The following is a 13434-nucleotide window of genomic DNA, read 5'->3' as shown; positions in this document are numbered from 1 at the left end:
ATTTGTCACTCTAGTCAGATCTGGAAAGAAAAAAAAAAAAAGTTTTCTCAGGTTTATTGCTGTGTCATAGATGGGAATATCCTTCCTTCCCGTGCCTATGAGTTCCAGTGTGAACCAGCCCTTACAGTGATCCTTACTCTTTGAAGTGTGTATCCACAAAGGGGCTGCAGATTGTCGCAAAGAATGCCTTGCAGTATACAAAAGTAAGAAAATAAACTGCTGTAGTTACACTGCTCTAAATGTAAAAACTCCTTTTATTTTATTTGTAGCGGAACTGGTGACAAAACTGTATGAGGCAGCTGTAAAGAAAGTCCCAAGCAGTGAAGAATATCATTCTCACCTGTTCATGGCTTATGCCAGAGTAGGGGAGTACAAGAAGATGCAGCAGGTATAGTAATCGTTACATGATCACACTCTACACCCTATAGCTACACCTACTGTATACAAGCTGACTGACTTGAAAGTGAATCTGTAGCTCTGTGGTTAGTTCTGTCATAGTCCCTCTGATCTCTCTCGTTTGTTTTTTCCTCCTCAAGAAAAAAGGTTTTATTTCATTGATCAGTGAAGGTCATAGCAAACAGAACAAAAAGATGACAAACAATGGGGACACCAAGAGCCCAATATAGTGTGTTATGTACTGGTGATTGAATGAGAATGGTAGAGTAATACGGTTATACTCACAAAGCAGGGTTGCTTGAAAGCAACCACTGTCTAAGCAGGTGGGGACATTAGACCCATCCCCACTCAGGATTAAGATGCCGCTCTCCATATATAAGGAAAAAAAGGGGGTAACCTCCTTCCACCTAGGGTGGACTAATATAGTCCACCCTCCATAGAAGTGCTCAGCGCGAAACGGCCGTCAGGCTTCATCCGCACCCACCACCAGCCCACCAATAACAGCCTCCATCAAATGGTATGTTTACAACTTTTTTGCTATACGCTATGTGATGTATCACCACTTGTGGCTTAAAACACGATTTGCAGCAGTGCCGACTCCGCACTTTTTTCTACACCTATTGACTCTTGCCATATTTAAGTCAGAGCACGCTGCATGTGCCACAAAAGAGACTTGCTGTAGCCCCGCTGGTCCTCCGAATTGGATGTGGATCCCGCTGTAGTGCCCGACCTCCCCTCTTCCCCCTTTCCTCTACCAGTGCTTTCCTTTGGACTAATATAACGTTAGCTAGATACAGAGGCGCCAACAGGGTAAAATTATCTAAAATGTTTAAAAATTGGAGGCAGTGGTAGACTTGCCTCCTCCAAGCAGACACAAAAAATGCCAATGTATTATTCAAAGATATACATTCTGTTAAGCTTGGAGGTGTAATCACCACAGTCAGCATGCAACACATAAGCTGACGTGAAGGAGGTACACACACCAGCACAAGGAATCAGGATATCCCCAGTTTAGTGGAGGAGAGGACTGACTCCAATAGGAGATTGTGGTGCACAGAGCCGGTGCAGATCCGAACAGCCACAAACAACACTTTCGTAATAACGTCTCAGCGCAAAGTAGCGCTGAGCGCATAAACCAGGACTGAGGAGATCAGGACAGGTAGACAGAATGAACGCTTGCTAAACTAGCCACTACTTAGTGACAGCAAGCGTCCACAATAAAACAGACTGGAATGAGGTAGCCAATGCGTTTGCAGCAATGGCGTGCCTCACAAAGACAGGACAGGATAGTCAGGAAATAGCAGGATCAAGATAGATGAACGTAACACAGATAAATATACAATAAGTATGATTTCCTAGCGTATTACAATTACAGCTATCAATGAAACTATTTGTAACGTCTGACTAACATATGTATATATCGGCAATGAACCGATATATGACATAAGCAGGAACTCTGACTAAGACTGGAGTAATACAGGGAACAGGACTCAGAAGGATTCGCTATCTCTTCGCAGAGATGAACGCAATCCACAAACAGGACCAGGAACAGGATAACTAGCTCAGCGTGCTGGAACGCTGACTAATGGAACATAGGATATAAACAGTTTGTGTACGTATATATCAGCGACACTGATGTATCAACGTAACACGAATACAAGGAAAATAATAAAATGCGCAAGTATGCGTATATATTGGCGATGAACCAATATATGACACAAGACAAGCAGAGTAACAACTTCTAGAACAAGAGCAGAACTAGGAGGACTCGCTGACCCCTTCGCAGGAGTCAGCGCAGTCCACACGGACTAGGAACGAGGTGGGGCACGGGCAGAGTAACAGACAGAATCTGAGACTATGGTAGCCCATCAAGCATTGCAGGAAGCAGTTCTTTATACTGAGGTCATCCAATGGGAGCAGACCTGCAGATTCCCACACAAGTGAATGGTAATTAATCACAGGCTGACAGCAGGAAAAGGCAGACAATGATATGCAGCCTGCAGAAAAGGGATTGCCCCTCCATTGCAGCAGACAATGTTTGTTTACACAAAAGCATATTAAACTGTCATTAACTTCAGAGCGACTGCAGATGGAATCAGCAACTAGTTTAAGTGCAAACCAAACTATGCAAGAAAATGCATGTAATGACATCAGAACTGCTTGGGTTACAATACCACTGCAGCCAGCAGTAAACGCTGCAGACATGATCATAACACATTCATTTACATACTCTAGAGGGAATTCAATGCGTTTTGCAGGTGTGGCCCCACTTCTTCAGGCAATGGATAAGGAGTACAAACATGCAGGTCTGTAGTCTGGCTAAGCACCTCTGTGACAGAGGTCTGGAGCCAACTACAGACCTGCATGTTTGTACTCCTTATCCATTCAGGGCCACACCCGCAAAACACGTTGCATTTCCCTCTGGAGTATGTAAATAAATGTATATCTTTGGCCTCAATTCACTAAGCTTATCTCCTGTCTTTAATAACGTTTCTAGAGTTATCACCATTGTCATGAAGCATGTAGTATTCAGGTAACATTTTACCTCAGACAACTCTAAAGTTAAAGAGAAACTCCGACCAAGAATTGAACTTTATCCCAATCGGTAGCTGATGCCCCCTTTTACATGAAAAATATATTCCTTTTCACAAACGGAGCATCAGGGGGCGCTGTATGACTGATTTTGTGCTGAAACCCCTCCCACAAGAAGCTCTGGGACCGTGGTACTCTGGGCAAACTGCCACAATGTAACAATGTTCACAGACAGGAAATAGCTGTTTACACCTCCCACAAGAAACACTTGAGGACCGTGGTACTCCTGGCAGTTTCCTGTCTGTGAACCTTGTTGCATTGTGGGAAATAGCTGTTTACAGCTGTTTCCAGCTGCCAAAAAAGCATGCAGCAGCTACATCACCTGCCAACAGTAAAATGTCACCATGTAATGTCAGAATGTAAATCAGGGATTTAAAAGATTTTACAATGGGCAAACACTGACTAAATCATTTATACATAATTCTTGTAAAAATAAAAATGAAGCACTTTTTTATTACATTATTTTCACTGGAGTTCCTCCTTAACTGTTCTGTCTTTAAATTAAGGTGAGATCTCTAAAGTTAACTCTTCAATCCTTAAAATAACGCCAGAATAAAGTTAAAGACAGGCTGTTAATTAACTGCATGTGAAAATAACTACAGAGGATGTAACTTAAGGACTGAAGAGATAAGATAACTCTCACTGTGAAAACTTATCTCTACAACTTAATAAGGCAAGATCGATGTGTGGTGGTAAGTTTTCTCTTGCCTTATTATCTCCAGCATGATCTTAGTGAATTGAGGCCATTGATTAATACATTGGCATTTTTTTTGTCTGCTTGGAGGAGGCAAGTCCACCACTGCCTCCTCAATTTTAAACATTTTAGAACAAAAAGGGAGTTCATCAAGAGTACAAGAAGACAGTTTTTCAAGACATAACATTACAGTGCATGGTACATCGCATAAGGGCTACTCCACATTAGGTTCGGAAACAGGGCCGGATGTACAGCTCGGGAGCCTATAGGCACAGAAGTTATGGCGCCTCAAGCCCCGCCCCTTAGAACAGACCACACCCCCAAATTAAATCCTTTTTAGGAAGTTTAAGGAAGTGCAGATATTACCAAAAAAAGTAGAGAATACTAACAATATGCAGATGCTACCAATAACATGCAAATATAGGCCAATATTGCTAACAACAAGCAGATAATACAAGTCACAAAAATTTGTGATACAGTAGAATCCCTTTATAGTAAACTCAAAGGTACAGAGAAAAGTAATTTACTATATCAGGAGTTTACAATATCAGAAACAGTCACACCCAACAACACAGTATACTATATTGCTGAATCTTAATTTAGTCAGTAATTAGGAGTCTTTTTTTCCTTTTCAATGCTTCAGCACGTGAGTACAGTGTCTAAGCTAGATCAATATGCGCAGTGCTCAATATGCAGGGATTTGCATGCAATAATCATGCAACAGCTTGCACAGGAAGCATTGGTCTCACCAGTTAATGCAGGTACAGTACTGATAGTGTGTTCCTCTGTTCACCATTTCTGTGCAGCCTGGATGATGCTGTAACGTTGCAGCCATGCACAAGCAAGTCACAGATGACAGGAATTTCCCTCAGTAATCAGGCAGCAGCTTACACAGGAAGCATTGGTCTCCCCAACTGGTGCTTTTAAGGTAATCCACGCAGGCCCAGAGTAGTGAGCAGATAGTGAGCAGGTTACAATTTGCTGCCAGCCCGCCCACTGCTCATGGGTCTCCGACTGACGTATGACATATGCACCCGCCCACGTTCCACAATAGCCAGATACAGAATACCCCAGGGGCCCAAAAACAGAAGTTCTACTCCGGGTTTACTATACCAAGAGTTACTCCCATAAACTTATAATCAGGGCTGCGGAGTGGTACAAAAATCATCTGACTCCTCAATTTATTTAACCCGGACTCCAAGTCGAGGTTCCCAAAATTAGTCCGGCTCCTTAGTCTTATACTTATAAGTTCTACTTAGGGGCCAGTTCACATGGACGGTTGTATGCCATTTATCAATGGTCTGCACCGATCATCGTCATTTAAGTTTTAATCCCTTCATTTCAGCCGACCCTGAGCCATTGCGGGCTACTGCGTATGCACGTTTTCATCTCTGCATACACATGGTCTCGTTCTCAGCATGCGCAAAATGCAGCCGGCCACAGGAGCACAATCAAGGATCATGTGCGGTGGGACCACCCATGCGCCGCAGCCCACAATGGGCAATTTCACAGAGGGACCTTCACATCTCACAGCTGATCAATGCAGCGCAACTGGAGGACAGCGAGGATCCTATAAAGCTTCAGGGGGGCTGGAAGAAGTCCCAGGTAAGTAAAATAGCACTTGTTCCCCCATGACAGATACAGGAAACACTATAAGTATTTGTAAGTGGTTGGTTAAGCTGTAGGCAATTGCAGGGGGCTGAACTTCAAACTGTTGGACTGAGCTTCCCCTTTCCTCACACACACAGCTGTACTTTCCCATATAACTTTACATCTGATTTGCCACGATCCTACCTTCAGCTTGGAACAACACAGTGACAGCAATGTGGAATGCAGGATGATCACATCCTGCCTGGCATCAGTGTCTTCACAGAAAGGCCGCTTACATCATGTCTCTGCAGTGCATCAGGTGAGGAGGAGACCGAGGGGGATGAGATCAGCAAGGAGCTCAAATGCAGCTGCAGCCTATGACTGAGCACAAGAAGCAGCAGCCACCAGAGATATACTGTGAGTTTACATAGTTGCTCTACTGTCTCTACACTTCAGCTTATCATGTGGAGTTGAGCAGTAGGGTACAGAAGGCAAATTGGCCGCTGCAGTCACTGACTTACAGTTTCTCTTTGGCTGCCTGGTTGTGCTCAGTCACAGGCTGCAGCTGCAGTAAAGCTCTGTCCCAATCTCCTCCACTCCGGTCTCCGCTCTCCTCTTTACATGATGCACCCACACACAGCTCGACACTCCTCCTCCAGCTCAACTTCTTCCTTTACTTCCGCTTCTCCCCTTAGGTGGGCGAGACGCTGGACCGATACCTTCAGGGGCGCAATTAGGGTCAGATTCCTGCAGAGTGGGGCAGCAGCAGTGACATCAAAGGCATTCATTCCGCTGCTGCTCCCTGCCTCTAAGCACATAGCTCCGCCTGTAGGCTCGTGCCTACAGTGCTTATCGCTAAATCCGGCCCTGTCTGGAAACTTATCCGTGGCTGTGTTTTTCAGCCCTGATGAAAAGCGAGTCCCGGATACTAATGTTAAAAATAGCAACCGTCCTCACCCAAGAAAAAAACGGATCCATCTGCGTTTGCAGGGACCCATTTTCAAAACCTGAACGGAAGGTTCGGAATTGCTGCATTTTTACGGACCACGGATACACGGATGGGTAGTGAAAAGCAATGGGAAAACGCAACTCCATTTCCACAGGCAAAATGGCACCAAAAACGAATAGCCTGAACTTTATTATTGGCCCAAAATATCCTCCCACTAACTTCCTAATGATAGAGACGTTTTCTGTCTGTTTTTTGGGGTAAAAAACTAAACGGAAACCGATGCAAAACTGATGCACTTTTTATGAAAACGGATCAGTTTGTGGTCTGGTGGTACTTCCCCCTGATCCCGGACTGCAGCGTCCGTCCTGCAACCGTGCTTAGTGTGGACCTAGCCTTAGTCAATAAAAACAATACAAGCTGATCAATATAGTCCCACTGATCTTTTGAGAAACTCAATGAGGTGCTTTGTATTCTGGCTTGCAATTTAATGCAAATTGTATGCAGTTTGGAACAGGTTCAGTCAGTTGCACATTCAGCAGTTTTGGATTGTCGCAGTTCCAAGCTGCATTAAATGTATACTGTAATTATTACCATAATAATGTACTAACCATGTCTACTCATTCCTGGTTTCTATTGTGACTGGGGGTGATTTATCTAGACTGGTGCAAAGAAAACTCAAAAGTCAAGACCTAGGATAAGGGGGAAACTGATAGGACCTCAGACTTCATTGTTCACATGCTTGTTCAGCATTTATTGATTTGAAGCAAATGGTTGCCTATGGAGAAGGATAGCTATGGGTCCTATAGACACTTCCCATTCCTGTGTTTCAGCGATGTCATCCCAGTTCAAATCTGCCTCAAAAGGCTTTGGGAGCCCGATTGCTCCTGTAGATTGGCGAACCCGTACTGCACATGCATGAGCACACATGCGCATGCACAGTACGGGTCCGCCCATCTTCCGGAGCTCTCTGACTCCCGAAGCCATCAGGGGATACTCAGAACTGTATTCAACCAATTGGTCGAAAAGCTTTTGCAGGGGTGACTATGTGGGGACCGGAAGAGCAATTGGAAGGCTCTATGGGACCCAGAGCTTTCCCTCTCCATGAGTAAGTATCGGTTGTTTTGTTTTGTTTTTTTTTATTGTAATTTCACTTCACATAAAATGTTATCTTTAAATAGTGAAGCCAAGAAAAATTTAGAAATAAGTTCTAATTTCATCACAGATTTATTGGATGTGCTGAAAAGGGTGTCTTATTCCTGGGGTGTGTGAGCATGTGTAGTGATGTTCAAGCAGTGTACGGACAATGAGAATAGACATTGGTTTGAGCATGCGGAGACTGTGCACAACATTGGAGTTAAAGGAGAACTGTAGTGAGAGGTATATGGAGGCTGCCATATTGATTTCCTTTTAAGCAATACCAGGTGCCTGGCAGCCCTGCTGAGCTATTTGCCTGCACTAGTTTGAATCACACCAGAAACCAGCATGCAGCTAATCTTGTCAGATCTGACAAAAATGTCAGAAACATCTGATCTGCTGCATGCTTGTTCAGGGTCTAGGGATAAAAGTATTAGAAGCAGAGGATGAGCAGGTTAGCCAGGTAACTGATATTGCTTAAAAGGAAATAAATATGGCAGCCTCCATATACCTCTTACTACAGTTCTCGTTTAATGGTAGCCGTGAATTTTTCAGGAATGCTTACAGACTCCCTGAACACCCCTTTTAACCACACATTTGAATGGGTCCTGAATTTGTGAAAATGATAGACTGTATTTTGTTTATGATTAGCCATTCAAGTATGATCTTGTCTTCTGCTGCAGGCTGGAATGGCGCTTTACAAAATAGTTCCCAAAAATCCTTATTACTTCTGGTCTGTGATGAGCCTGATCATGCAGGTAAGAACTATGCATACCTTTTATAGTTAATACTGCAGAATTCATTCATTAGTGGGGGGGGGGGGGGGGGGTCTGGGTATTTGTATGTGTCCTCTGATACAGGTCATCTTGTCTCTTAATGTTCACTAGCAAGCTTTACTAGTTTTGATATAAAATCCATACGTTTTGTCTGTGAAAAAATATCTATTTTTATGGTGGCAGCCATTTCGTCACACAAAATACCAGTAAACCCCCAATTCTCAAAAGAATTAAAAATTCCTATATCACTACTATTCCTATATCACTACCGAAGGTACCACAACTGGTGCCTACTGCTGCCTAAAGCCTGCGCACACACAAACTGGCGCCTACAATGTATACAGCTAAACTAAAAGCTGCATGCACACCACAAGCACTGCATACAACATGAACATTGTTGAAAGCCTGCATGCACGCACACCACAACCACCATCCACATCGCAAGCACTACTGCAGCCAAAAGCCTGTTGCACACAACGTGAACGTCACTGAACGCACACCACAATTCGTGCAGTTGTGTTCAATGGCATTAGCGGTGTAGGCAGCGGAGTCGCCAACTGCCTGAAGTTTTATGTGTCCGTGTTTACAACCTGTTGTGGGTGGAGGATTAGTTGTGCTTCTTTACACCCAGCTGTGTGCATAGTAGGTGGGTTTAGTATTGCTGTATATCTTGATTTGTAGTCACCAACCCCAAATTTAACATATCAAATGAATTGATTTCATGAGCAAAGGGAGTGCCTAAATTTGCATATATTTGCATAAACCTTTATTACACAACTACACATCAGGCCTTATTCTTACAGCAGAGATGTTAATTATATATAAAAGATTCCACATTGGATATACCCTCACAATCCATTATGTATATCTTTTATAAATATGGTAACTGCTTTATTGCAGCAGCTTAAATAACTGTGTTTTGATTGGTTTGTTTTCATTTTTGTTGACTAAGGGCTCTTTCACATTAGGGCAGATTTTCTGCGTTTCAACGCGACGGGTAAAGTTTGCGTTACCCAAGGTAAAATGAAAGTCCATAGACTTTCATTTTAGCTTTCACACACAACGCTGCGTTTTTGTGCGTTGCGTTACACTGCACCCAGGCGCAGTTTTTCGGCCGACGCTAGCTCTATGCGTTACAATGTTAGTCAATGTAAAACGCACACTATGCGCGTTTTTAATCCGTTAACGCAGGCAATCAGTCCCAGAATGCAACAGAGGAACAATGTAGAAAGTTGAAAACTAAAAGAAAAAAAAAATTACCTGCCTTTTTCTATGTGCAGTAACGCATTGAAAACGGATTAAAAACGCACACTCACTGCAGTGCAACGCATATCAAAACGCATTAAAACGCATACAACAAAACGTATGCTTTGAGCGTTCTCCAACGCAAGCTCTGATGTGAAAGAGCCCTTAGCACTGTTATTGCTTGGGAATCAGTGCATTTTTTTCCCCCAGACTCAGTCTCCAGGTATCCAAAATTTGGCGCCAACTCCACAGCCCTGCTTAGAACTGTGGATTACTATATAGGATGTCAAATTACAGTTTAAGGCCCATACACACGTCGGATTTTTCAGAACGCCGGGTCTTTGAACGTCCCGCCGTCCAGTCATCCGCACGCTAAATCGGGCGTGTGTACAGATTGTTGTTCGGGTGATGAGACTGGTCTTGTGTGATCCGCCCAGCGGAACGCTCAAAATCAGTCTTATCACCCGAACGACAGTCTGTACACACGCCCGATTTGGCGTGCGGACAACTGAACGATGGGTCGTTCAAACGACCCGTCGTCTGGAAAAATCCGACGTGTGTATGGGCCCTAGTCATAAGGATCCACTGTTACAATGGACTGCTTATATTATTCTAGCAAGTATAGAAATGGTGGCTGGATTTTCATAATGTCCTCTCGGATTTTCTACTGCAGCTTCCAGGTGTCACTGATGCTTCTAGTACAGTACATGAAAGCTGATAGCTGCACAATCCACACATCGGGGGGTTCCTCACAACCTCTGTGTCAGATGACCATGGTCACAAGCCCATATATTACCCATGTGTTCTGTCAAATGGTACAAGAGTCTTCACCTAAAATATAATTATAAAGACTTGATTCTAGGGGTTGCATTTATGGTCTGGTATTTTGGAGCTTTATCACCTTTACCCTATGAGGGCTCAAGCCCATTAGCAGCCTTTTCTGAGTGCTAGTGATTTGAAAAGCTCTTGCTAAATGTGGTCTACTGCTTTTCACTCGGAATAGATGTGTAATGTAGAGGTCTAATGAGTATGTTTTCACTTTTTGTAAAGTTTTGTATTGCTTTTGTACTTAATTGAAAATAATGTTTCAAAAAAAGAAAAGCTCTTGCAATGCTATGGGTGATTTTTATATATTCGCATCGCTCGAGTGGGATCACACCCATACCATAACATTAGCAAGAGCTTTGCAAATCGCAAGTGCTTAGAAATGGCTTAGTAACGTATTGCTAGTGGGTTCCAGGCCTTACTCTGTGACAAGTTTTATGAGAGGAATCTAATTTGTAAATGTCTGCGTTTCTAGTCCATTTCAGCACAAGATGAAAAACTCTCTAAAACAATGTTTTTACCGCTGGCTGAAAGGATGGTTGAAAAGATGGTGAAGGAGGACAAGATTGAAGCAGAAGCTGAGGTAAGACTATGGCATCCATTTTCATACAACAGCGGATTAAAGGCAAATTCTACTTTCATTTTAGAATTGCCATAAATATCAGATTCTAAAGTTTGCATTCTACCAAATTGACAACGGTACTCCATAGTACAGGCTCAAAAACTCCCACTCCCAGTAACTCCATTTTTTTTCTTTACACCTGACTGCCAGTAAAAGCTGAACATGTGATCTTCCGTTATCTGCCAGAAACATTGTAGAATTGCACATAAAAAAAGTAAGAAAGCCAAAATAACATTCTGTCATTGATTTTTGAAATATAGATAGTGCAACTGAATGGGTTAAGTTGAATGGTTGAAGTTGAATTGAAGAGTCGGCACACCTACCCACACACTAATATTGCGTCCAGTATTTTTTATTTATTTATAATTTGTATGTTAAAGGGATCCGGAAGTGAGGGTAAGAAGCTTCCTTTTAAACAATACCAGTTCCGTGGCAGTCCTACTAATCTCCTTGGCTGCAATAGTGTCTGCATAACACCAGAAACAAGCATGAGGCTAATCCAGTCAGACTTCATTCAGAAATATCTGATTGAGATCCTGTGATACAAGATTATCCTTCAGAGATCATCAGAGGCAAGGGAGCTCATTCAATGACCCCACAGGTGTGTCTAGACTACTGTAATGCTGGGCATAGACGGTAAGATAGTTTCGCCGGATCGAGCCGCTGGATTGATCCCCGCTCGTCCCCGCCAGCACTCGTTATCTTCCACTCGATTCCCCCCTATTGTCCGCCCGCGGGGAATCGATCCGGTGGGTCATCGGACCTGTCGGATACTATCAATTGAGCCATCAGCGGCTCGATTAATAAGGAAGAAGCTGCTGTGTATGCCCTGCATAACGTGCAGTCAATCCCAATCTGTGAGTCTGACTCCGTGTGAGGTGATGGCCTTCTTTCCTTGGTGGAGGTTTTCTCCGTATTACTGATGTTGAGGCACTTACTGGACATACATTGAGTCTGTAAGTAGGGATGGTCAATGAGATGCAAATATTTTCGAGTTTTTCATGCAAGACTATGTATATTTTTATGCAAATGTATGCAGCTTGAAAATGGATCAATCGGTTTAAACCTTGTTCCATTTTCAAGCTGCGTACATTTCCATAAAACTGCACATCATCCTGCATGAACTCGGAAATATTTGTATCTCATTGATCATCCCTATCTGTATAATTTTCTAGAATAGTGTCCACCCACGTTAGTCTCCCACATTATTTCCTCCTTTGCTTTTTGGACTCTAGCCAAAACTTCTATCCTTTGGAGCGTCTTAAGAATTGCTTATCCCCCAGACTTGGCAGCAGAAAGGCTTAAGCTGCTTGTGTACAGGTTTATGGTTTGTGAAAGAAGCTTACTTTAAATTACATCTGTCTCTTCATCAGCTGATGCTATGGTGTCATGATACATGGCTGACATTGAAGGCTAAATCTTATTAAATAGCAGTTGAATCAATGTGCACATTTTATTTGATTTGTCGAAGGGGGCCGGAGGAAGCCCCAGCTTTGTATGAATTTTTATTTTTTACTTAATCTTAGGTTCTCTTTAAGGAGTACATGTTATATGGGCGCCGGGCAGTTCGGCGCAGGGCGAGCCAAGTGACTGCTCTCCCTACTGCCACTAAACACCCCGGCGGCGTTAAAGCGGATCCGAGATGAAAAACTAACTATTAACTTGTCTATATATCTTATCTAAAGTTTAGATGGTTTATGCAGCAAATCTAGCTGCAAACAGCTTTAATAGAATGATTATTTCTTCCTGTGATACAATGACAGCAGCCAAACAAAAAAGTATTTAGCTTGAGGAATGCCCTATAAACAATAGGAAAAGAACACAATTATGCAATGGGTAAACGTTCATCTCGGATCCACTTTAAATGCTATTCCCCCTCTGAGTTGTAGCAAATCCGAGGAAGGTGTAATTCGGGGTCTGGCGATTGCCGGAACCCTTAATTACCATTACGCGGGTTGCGCAACATAGCATTGCTGCTATGACAGCGGCCATGTCTACCTTAGAAGGCTAGGGAAGATATTTTCCAACAAACTATTTCTTTACGAAATAAAGTTTGTTGAAAAATATCTTGACTAGTCTTCTTTTAAGGTAGGCCTTATCTTTTACCTAATGATTGTATAGTGGAGCACCTCCCTCCTCCCAGAGTGTACAGTCAGTAACCCTTCTTAAAGGTTCCCACATATTTGATGTGCCTCATTATATAAATGTTCTGGAGTTGTAACCGCTATGGACCTCACAAGGCCGAGTGGGGATGGTAATTCCCCACATGGGCTAATAGTGTGTGCTGGACATAGCAACCTAATCTTTTGAGTAATATTTTTACATACTGCTGTCATCAACTTCCTAAAAGTTACTATACCAGAATGTGCTCCTGGTGTCCCTGTGTTTTTCTTTTACATGATCGACTTGCCCACCATAACTTTTTTTTTATATGACTATGATTTTTGATTGTTGTCTATTGTAGGTTGAACTGTACTACATGATTTTAGAACGTTTGGGGAAATATGAGGAGGCGTTGGAAGTTATCAGGGGAAAGCTGGGAGGTAAGTTTCCTACAAAGATCTATAGCAATAGAGAGCAGGGAGAGGTCAGATGTGGAACAATAGTCCAA

General features: G+C 42.9%; 1 protein-coding gene across 4 annotated transcripts in view; it reads left to right on the top strand.

Moving 5' to 3' along the window:
• NAA25 (N-alpha-acetyltransferase 25, NatB auxiliary subunit) overlaps window positions 1-13434 on the top strand; it is a 120731-nt gene that overhangs the window by 48684 nt on the left and 58613 nt on the right. For all 4 annotated transcript variants that reach the window (XM_068245778.1, XM_068245798.1, XM_068245789.1 and 1 more), the window contains exons 4-7: window positions 270-388; window positions 8039-8113; window positions 10677-10784; window positions 13288-13366. In XM_068245778.1, the coding sequence (XP_068101879.1) occupies window positions 270-388; window positions 8039-8113; window positions 10677-10784; window positions 13288-13366 (381 nt within the window). The remainder of the gene's footprint in view (window positions 1-269; window positions 389-8038; window positions 8114-10676; window positions 10785-13287; window positions 13367-13434) is intronic.

Source organism: Hyperolius riggenbachi, chromosome 1, assembly GCF_040937935.1.
Source record: "Hyperolius riggenbachi isolate aHypRig1 chromosome 1, aHypRig1.pri, whole genome shotgun sequence".
Taxonomy (NCBI): domain Eukaryota; kingdom Metazoa; phylum Chordata; class Amphibia; order Anura; family Hyperoliidae; genus Hyperolius; species Hyperolius riggenbachi.
Note: the sequence above shows the minus strand (reverse complement) of the source record. Positions and strands in the feature narration are given on the sequence as shown.